The following is a 10,175-nucleotide window of genomic DNA, read 5'->3' as shown; positions in this document are numbered from 1 at the left end:
GTGCGATTTTATGAAATCCTTCAAAAAGGAATTACGATTGTATTAGTCATCCAAAATTAATATAATTAACTGCTGGTGTGAATGTTTCAAAAAGATTTGTATAACACGTATCATATGTTAATAAAAATTTGTTATAGTAATCGCGACTTTAACTGTACACGAGGTAAATTCGAAGCAATACGTACAAATTTGAAGATTCCACTGGAAATAGTAGTGGTAAGTCTTGATTTTTCTCGGGTCACCCTAAATGAAGGAGGAAATGCGTATTATGGAGAGGGGTGAATGAATTAGAAACGTAAACCACATTTCCAGTCACTTTTTTTGTCCCTTTAATTATTTAATTATACGCGTGTATTAAATTTACATTCACTTTAAGAATAACGTTCAGGTTACAGACAATGTACAGTAACATAATACTAGCTCCTATTCAAATTGTGGAATACTCCAGAAAATAATAACTAGGTCCATAAAACTTTGAAAAGAGATAACAAAATGTATGCTTCTAATAAAAAAAGAAAAAGGAACATTATTACAGCCACGACACAATTATTTCTAGTTTCATAAGATAAGAATTCTCTATTTCAATTTGGCAACTTTTCATTTCATCTCAAATACGAAATTAATTTGTAGATATTATTAGGTTATCCCATAGATCTTTTTATGTATTTATGTTGAAGAAATAAATGAAAAATTTCCTAGCAATAAGTAAACTCGTTTGGTTTTTTCGAAAGTTTGTAAATAACGATTTTAATCAATTTAAAATAATTTTAGAAAATTAAATTTAACTATATTAAAAAAATTCGGTTTATTGCACTTTACTGGGTGCAACAAACTAATATATTATTTTAAAATAAATCATTATCTCTGTTGCTAGGTTATTAGGACTTAGCCAAAATTTTTTCAGGTACTCGACAATCTAACAATGGAATGACGATTTAATTTTGTTATAGACAATGAAGACGATTGTTACAACGCAGAAACGTTCAAGTTTTATTTCATCTCTTTTCTCTCTGGACTAATCTCGTGGACTCTCGATTCACGTATACGAAGCCAATGAAATTTTCTTTATTTACACTGAATACGCAGGTGGATGTACATTAAAGTACCCAGAAGGAAGGTTATGGTACAACGTTATTCGTCGGCCTTTTTGTTAATCGAACAAATAGATCTTTATGAAGAGAAATCATTTACGGTTGTAAAATTATCTACGAAGGCATAAATCAATAATTAGACTAATTAGCGACGACATAAAATTTTGAAAAGATCGTAGGAAAGTATCTTTTTACTACTGTTAAAATAGAAATTAATTTGTGAAAAGCAATTAGTGAGGTAGATCGTTATCGCATAAATTGATACACCAAGTTTCTACTATAGTGATTCATATAACTGTTTATCCTCCGTTTATTGTTACACTTATCTCTTTAGACGGCAAAATTTATTCATTAAAAATGAATTATAAAATTGTTGCTTAAAACAGATGTAATAATCACTGCTTCCATGTATCATGTTTCGTATCATCGATAATTAAATATTATTGATTCAAATAAATACAAACAATTCTTCTTTCCTTAGAATTATTGATAATTCATCTATCTGAACTCTCTCATGCGCAATTGAACTATAATATTATTAATGAAATTTTACAATTCACAAGTTATAGGTTATCAATTGACTTTCTTACATAATTGAGCCAAGTTTGATAGCAAAGCAAATGGAATTTTACAAATGAATTTGTACAAAAAACATATATAACAAATAACATATAAATCATTCGATCAATCTATTTAATGTAAAATTGTACATTTATAAAGAAGAAATCTATAACTTACAACTTGTCAGTTCACTATTACTAATTAATAAATTATGCAAAAGGGGCCATACTATAGCCATTAAAAAACGTAATAATGCGTTAACAAAAATAATATCAAACAGCGTTATTTACATATGATCACACAACGATCCACAAATCTTCTCAAATCTGTACGAAATTCGAGGAACTCATTGAAATATCTCCGTGAAAACCAAATGAGAAAAATTGAAAAATTTCGTCTCGGTTCAATCTGTCTCAGTTCATAACGAATCAATTTGGCAATCACACGAGAAAAATATGATAAATCCATTTTTGTTTCTGACCATTATGTCGCTTGATGTCTGAAGAAAAATGTTTTAATATGAAACAGTTCGAGGAAGAGAATAATCTTTTAGGCTTGAAAATATAAGATTTCGCAAAGTAGACAATAAATATCCAAACAAACGAATAATATGATGTAAAATTCGTTGCCGATGTATTTGCAGTTGTCTAATACTATTAAGCACAATTTTACCTGAAAGGCCAAGACGAAAGCATCTCCATAAAATCATTTGCGAGGTTAGAAGCTCGAAGAAAGGTGTAACAGATCTTCGTCGAGTCATAACTGAGTATGGATCGGTCGATAACAACGTTGTCCATCGGAATTTCGGTATCGATTACGGTGCAGTGTCCCGAAAGTGAGCTGTTGACGGCGGGTTTTGGCACGAATTCCGATGAATAGGCGCGATGGATCGATTACAAGAGCATATTTAATTGTGTTTCGAACCGAGCCGGTCTTCTAAGAAGTCCAGACTGTTTCTATGTTCTATATCGCTGTTATTCAAAATGTTACACAGACGAAGCAACCTCGCCTCGTACGGATGAAGATCGTTGCCCTCGTCATTTGATAGTAGATCAGAGCACATCGCAGTCACGTCGATTTCTAGAGGATAAACCTGCACGTTCCGGCCGTATCTAGTATGGAAAATGAATATTACGAAGAACGTTATGAATATTATTATTATCAGGCACAGTGACTACAAAAAGTATTAGCACACGTTCTTATTTTCCAAAAAAACTTTTTTTAGCAGGTTTTCATTTCATTTTCATTGTACCAAATTTCTGTTGTCATATGAAAATACTACTACTGGTACTATTTCTAGATCTAATTAAAGCACACTGATACGTAGCTGTGGAGACCAATGGATCAACCGATGAATTATGGCCAGAGGGACGAAATTAAATGTAACTGGTTTTCTCAACAGAAGCATGATTTCAGAAGACATTTTAAAGTTCCGACGGTTAACTTTCCTTACTAATTAACAATTAACAGGCATCAGCAGTAATTTCCTTTACTTCGATAGATATTTGACAAACTTTTCATTTGAATAAAATCTTCGAAAATGTAATTCACTTTCACTTACCTGAGAAAATTCAAGTTATTCCTTCCGTGTCTGTAGTGTGTGTCATCGTTCAGGCTCTTGAAGCTCGATCGGCCAAACCTAATGATGATATCCGGTGACTTCCAACGAGGATACCTGTTCACCTTCGAGCTACCATCGCTATCGCTGTTGGAAACTCTCTCTATATTTCCGTCCACATCGCTGCGACCGTATCTAATGAAAGAGGACCCCATGCTGCTTCGTCGTTCTTTTGAGTCAAGATCTTCCGAGCTTCTATCGACCTCATGCCTCTTCAGCACGTATTCGAAGTCATTGGGCCCATCCTTGAAGATCCTCAAACTTCCATCCGCCTTCATGGGGGTTAATATGGAGGAAAAAATCAGCGCCCAATTGCAGATGAAGGACAGCACATACAACGATGTTAACGACCTCTTCTGAAAGAATATTAAAATCCTTTTGGCATTAGTTACGTATGAAAGATGGATGGAATGGAAATGTGGTAATAATTTGCTGGTGAACTCTCAAGTACACCAATAAAAGATTTAAATCTGAACTTATAAGTACAGAAAATGATATAGAATGTTATGAATTCACAGATATTTATAAATACGTATATTAATAACAATAGCAATGAGAAAGATGTTACAAAGGTGAGAAAAAAGTCATATAAAGAAAAAAAATGAAATAAAGTGTAACATAGAGAATACATAGAAATATTTATTGAAAGAACTGATTATTTATTTTACGTAACAAGTTGGACGAACGATAACATCGTTTGCATAACATTCGAGAACGCTGAAATCCCCATTGAACAGGACACACAATAAGGAGTAGTTATGAAGATCCAAAGAATCGCCGCGTAACGATGTTTCGTGTATAATTTCATACATCTCCTTTTCCCTGTATTTCTTTCCGTTTTATTCGCGTGTACACACTCCTGAGCATCATGATTGTTTAAAAGTTCTTAAGAAGCTCTTAAAAGCTCTTAAAAATTGCACAAACGATGTTCCATAGAATTACTAAAATATCGGATAATAGGAATGTAGAAAAGAAATATCAAACATATTTTTTTTCAATGTAAAACTGGAATTTACAGATAAAACATATAATTTCGTTGATTAGGTTTCAACAGAAAGGGAAGGTAAAGATAAAAAGTTTGTCAACTAACGAAGTATATATTTTACAAGATTTAGGATTAAGTTGGGATTAGGTTAGGGTTATTTGACAATTACAAACACCAGCTTTATCATTATATAATATATTAACTTTCGAAAACCAATATAATCGAGTCACAGTATTTCGATCACATATCTCATTGTACTCCGGAATTTATCCATAATTCTATAATTAAAATACATATTTTCAAAAATAAGTAAGTATCCGGATACTTTTGTACAGTAATATTAGTACGTAGTAAGTCTAAATTCTCAAAACCTTAACTTCCACTGCTATGATTTTCAGCCCACGAAATATCACGTGACATAATTACTACGAGATAACGGAGAATTGGTCGAAAGATTCTGTTACAGATTTCTCCAGATTATTTGAGATGCGTCGTTGGTGACCGCGTCGGAAGCCAGTGATAAATAATATCGGCTTGTTATTAGATGTCTTAACAGGATGTTTAGTAATAACGCGGTATACCGAGCCAGATTAATATGACGTCTTACGTTACTTTAATTAACCCTGTACACGGTCGCCCTTCATAATGACCACGTCGCCTACGTTTTCTACTAAAAACGTACGGATTTACGAGGAAGAATAACCAAAGGAATAACCGACATAAACCAAGACTAAGAATAATATCGATGCTCTACTGGATCATTATCAATGTTATTATTCTTTGTTTGGCATGGCTAAAAGCCTCAAGGCTTCTTTAACGACGAATGAGGAATATCTACATGAGCAACAAAGGAAAAAAATATGAAAACCCGAAAAATTAGAATGATGATTCGAAAGTAAGATTCGTGGGAGAACAGAAGAAAAGAAAGGAAGAATAAGAATGATTTTTTTATCAAGACTGAAATTGTAAGAAATTTCTTTCTCCTGATTACGTTTGTGATTATAATGGGAAATTGGATTTGATGGGGAATATTGAAGATAAGAAAAGATTGTTCATTGTAAAAGTTATTGTACGTGTGAATGCAAATTTCCAATATCGTGATTACGCCACTATAATTTTCAGTCCGTCATGTAAACGTATAAGTCGACAGAAATGAAAAGCTTCTCGAAACGCGTTAAAATAACATCATCGTTAAATAACACCACTGAAAAAATATTCCAAACTTCGTTTCTATCATGGATTGAGGTTAGGTTGTTCCGCAATTAAAGAATTATTCATAAATTTCTTCCAGTTTCCTTAACTTTGACTCCAGCAATGATGATCACTGTTACTTTATAAATTTCAAGAGCATTCGCTCAAAAACTACCAGAATGCCGTCAAAGAAGGGTAAAGAATAAAACGAAGAAGTTGGATGAATGTGAAATTAAAATTCGTTCTCCGTCTGATATCGTATTCGTTGTCCGCTACGGAAGAAGATCGACTTCGCAAATTATGTTATCCATCGTCCTCGATACACCTACCGCTCTTTTGATAGCAATTTGTACGAGCAAGTCGTAAGAAAAGTGGCGAAACAAGATGGGTGTAACCATGAGGAATTTTAAATATATGTCAATGGCAAAGGAAATATCTCGTCAGAGCTATCGAAAGTAACGGAAGGAGAAATGCCATTTAACTCCGCGAATGGCGATGAACGACTCTCTAACCTGTATGCTCTCTGCACGTACTATAATACATTTCTTTTATTAATTTAATATTTATTAGTTGAATTATATATATATATTATACAATATTAAATATATGTATATATATATTTATAAAATCATATACATATATACATTAACATATATAAAATCATATATACGTACATATATGAAATCATATATACATATATATATAATCATTACATATATATAAGAGAAATGATATATATATATATATCATTTCTCTTTGCTTTTAAGGGATTTGTTTGACGAAGGGAATCTTATAATAAAATATATGTATAATGATATCGATGACTTATGATATGTGTCAGAAAAAGGTAACGAGATTTACTCTTTATTATAATGAAATTGGCTTGAAAATTGTGTCTGATTGAAATAATATGGAATTTTTTCGTAGCAGTGAGCTGCGCAACGGAAGGTTAAAGAGGTTTTGGTTGGTGAAGCGAGCGTGTAATAACTTGATTATAATTCGATTAAGCGTGATTATATATATAGAAAGAGAAATGTAACAGCATACATTTGTTCACTGTAGCATTATAGTTAATGAATGGATCTGGTTTCAGGGGCGGAGAGATATGTATTTTAATACATTACAATTCTTTCGCTATATTTGGAGCATATTAAAATTTCAAAAGAAATAATGACATGCTTAAGTAAGTGAATATTTTTTTCATAATATTCGTTTCTGTCAGAAAAATATACGGAAGAATTCGTTTCATCCAAAAGGCGAAAGGAGTACTAAACTTTAGTAAATGTAATAAAATATAACAAAAATATAATTAATTATTTATGGAATCTTACAAATCAGCTTTATGCAACTAATTGTAAGTATTAAATACAGATACATTCAATGAAAATCAAAGTGATTCTACATAGAGAACATTTAGAATTAATTTGTTAACTGCTGAGTCACTAGACTGGAAATGATCTGATGAGCTGTATGTATAACAAAATACTAATTTATACAAAAACAATTCTGCTACTTTCGATGTTACTGTTGAGATAAAAACTAGATATAGTGTAAAGGTAATAAAAACGCAAAGCAGAAGAAACAGAAAGTACTAAAATATGCAATGGGTGGAAAATAAATTATTATATTATTATCATTTCATGTGTATAGTACGTGGGCGGAATTATCAAATGTTTGAAACGAATTACAACAGATTCTCATTTTCTTGAACCACATTTATTGGAATGAAATGTTGGTTAATAGTTAAATCCCCTTGTCTGAATATAATTTATTATTATTTGGATGAAAAATTGCAGATAGAGAAAATTATTGTAGTAAGTTCCTATCATTGTTCCATTTTACTTCCTTCATTAATTAATGATGATGATATTATTATGCAAATAATCAATGAATTTTTATTTATCTTGTTTATTTAAACTTTCCAGGCAACTAACTGTTTATGCGGCTAGAATTCATTAATTTCCCTCGCTATCTGCGATTTGTCCACGGAAATAAAGTTCTAGTGTAATTCGGACTTTATTCGGATTTCATTATGTACGCGTAATGATTTAAATGATTTCAAATGGTACATTAGTGCCTGCTTCAGGAGTGGAGACTTTTTAAACGTTTCAAAGTTACCTTCATCTTCTTTGATATAACTATATGCTGTTTTATGAATTAATTAAAATAATGTTGAATTCTATAGAAGGAAGTAAGCTTTTTCAAAACAAGTTCAAAAGAAATTTAGAACTAGTTACTGTAATCATATACTCTTTCCATTCCATTAATAGAAATATATAAATTATACAGTTCATTTTAAAACATCATATTCTCAAATTGAAAAAAGAACAGTTAAATTGCATGTAACTTTTAAACTTTTTTATAGTTTCATTTGCTATGGCCTACAAGGAAATGGAACTATTTGTCCACAACTGCAAACATTCATAATTTGTAAAATACTTCAAATTAATCTAATTAGTCAATTCAATGGAAGAAGATCGATTAGTACTGGAATTAACTGCTGTTTTGATTGAATAACATAGAAACGGAAAAACAACAGTGGAAGCTGTAGAATAATTGAAAACGAAGTAATATTATATCAAGGACAGCATAGAAGATGCTTGAACGCTTTTCGTCATTACTTTTTGCTAATCCGTGGTTACCGTTTCGACAATTGTTACATATTTGCCACAAACGCAATGAGAATTCGTGGGGACCGAGTGTAAATAGTAATAGTGAAACTTTCGTCTCATTTATTATCAAAACTATTATCAGTTCACAAGACAATGCAAGCAATTTTTAATAGAATCATCTTTAATTAAGAACAGACTTCACTTACTAGTAATAAAACTTCTTCTGACACAAAACTATCTAAAATTGTTAGAAAAATCAAGATCAAAATATGCCCCTAATTGTGGTACCATTTCTGGCTTCCTTTGACACAAAACAGTCCAATGCTGCACGAAACACTATCAAAATTATATCAGATTTAGCGGAAAAAATGAATACATTCTATTAAGAAAAGAAAACTACAAATTACATAAGAATGCAATGGCTGAAAATCAGTAACATTTTCACCATGATCTTAATACACAAAACATCTTTTACCTAATCTAAACCTATTCCAAAAAGATGGAAAGTAAATAAATGAGAAGTCAAGAGAAAGTATAATGGCAAGAGAAAGGTCCAAACAGAGAGATCCTCCACCGGTGCACCAAAAATTCACAAGAAGACTGAATCACTCACCATGTCGTAAATGTAGTTGTTATGACTATCGAAAATCTTTCTCGACGGTCTCCGGATGTGTCAAGCTCCTCCCCTTGGTGGGTGGATTCCGGTGAATTTGTTGCACAAAATGAAGAAGAAGAAGAAAGGTAGGGAAATAGAAAGGAAACTATCGCGTTCGCAGGAGGGATACGCGACGTTTGCGGCCTGTTGCTGCGGTGGAACGAGTGCCCGGGGTTAGAGATGACACCCTTTATATAGAGGCACCCTCGGCGCATCCCCCGTAGTCACCTCGGGCCGACATGGGCCGACACACAGACGAGATAGCCTGAGTTATGATTGCCCGAGGCGTATAACACGATACCTCTACATTATTTTGATTCAATTACACCACCGGCTATCTCCTTTATTATTTATGAGTCTTGGCAAATAATAATCATCACCAAGCAGAATCGATGATCCCTGTACCAAGACTACTGAGGTGGAACGCAGATTGATCTATCTGTAATTGCTTCTTTTCACACTGGCACGATTATTTTCACGATTTCTCAATATCTGACTGATTTGGTCAAGTAAGAATGCTGAGATGGATTACACTGATCGATCTGTAACTGTTTCTCTCCATGGTTGCACGACTGTTCTCACTATCGCTCCATATAATAGTACAGAAGGTTTAAAGTGTCCTATTTGAGAGGTTTAGTGGAATAGGAATGATTTGTCTGAGTCGTATACAGTAGCAGATTTAAACCTTTGGGGATCTGAAGCTAATAGTCATTTTGGGCCCCTACAGGTAAATCAATTAAACCAATAGGAAATTAATATTTGAAGATTCTTTGGTTAATCTGAATCTTTGGTTATTACTATTACTATTATATATGCATTACTGTTGATTAGAATATGCACAATGCAATGGCCAAAACTGTTTTTAAAACTGCCATGATAAACAATGATTCAATAATTCAAATAATCCAAAGTTGAAGGATTCATCATTTTAGCAAAGTTACGATCTGTACCCCAGTCTTTGCATACTAACAGACATATTTCCGATAATTGTTCATTAATTTTGATAATTGTTCATTAATTTTGTTGATAAGTAACCATGGGGTACCTGGCCCCATGTTTACAAAGTAAACACCCTTGGTTATACAACAGCACTATAATGAGACATGACTACATTGATTGTAAAATTTGAAAAAAATCTGAAAATATACACAGACATTATAAGACATCTACTGCAAACATAAATCTCATTGAAATTTAAAACCTGGTTGGTTTTACTGATTTATGTGTTTACTCTTCATCCATATTGCATTTGCTTTAGATAAACTCTGCTTGTTAAAGATTAATTTTTGAATATTTGATTAAATATTTGTGTTTAATTTAAAGGTGAACAGTTGTAATTTATGTCTAATATTTTCTTCTAGAATTGTTTCCCATTTATGTGGTATTTAATTTTGGAGAAATATTGGAAATTTCAATAAATATTTATACTCCACTGGAATTTTTATGTTATTGAAATATTGTA

The 10,175-nt window shown here is 32.2% G+C and overlaps 1 protein-coding gene and 1 long non-coding RNA gene across 3 annotated transcripts; one reads left to right on the top strand and one right to left on the bottom strand.

Annotated features, from left to right (window-relative positions):
- Positions 1-305: 305 nt before the first annotated feature.
- Positions 306-8,872, bottom strand: LOC100643671 (FMRFamide-related peptides). 2 transcript variants are annotated; one of them, XM_003402074.4, is made up of 3 exons: positions 8,672-8,872; positions 3,214-3,626; positions 306-2,764 (listed from the first exon to the last, which is right to left on the bottom strand). In XM_003402074.4, the coding sequence occupies exons 1-3, from the start codon at positions 8,672-8,674 to the stop codon at positions 2,560-2,562; spliced, it is 621 nt and encodes a 206-aa protein (XP_003402122.1). In that variant the 5' UTR covers positions 8,675-8,872; the 3' UTR covers positions 306-2,559. The 2 variants fall into 2 exon arrangements, with proteins under 2 accessions (XP_003402122.1, XP_048270021.1); XM_048414064.1 differs by having other exon boundaries at positions 3,214-3,623.
- On the top strand, positions 6,176-8,798 carry LOC105666699. Its single transcript, XR_007227351.1, has 3 exons — positions 6,176-7,002; positions 7,097-7,260; positions 7,372-8,798. It is a non-coding gene; the product is annotated as an uncharacterized LOC105666699 (long non-coding RNA).
- Positions 8,873-10,175: the final 1,303 nt, after the last annotated feature.

Source organism: Bombus terrestris, chromosome 18, assembly GCF_910591885.1.
Source record: "Bombus terrestris chromosome 18, iyBomTerr1.2, whole genome shotgun sequence".
NCBI classification, from domain to species: Eukaryota; Metazoa; Arthropoda; class Insecta; order Hymenoptera; family Apidae; genus Bombus; species Bombus terrestris.
Note: the sequence above shows the minus strand (reverse complement) of the source record. Positions and strands in the feature narration are given on the sequence as shown.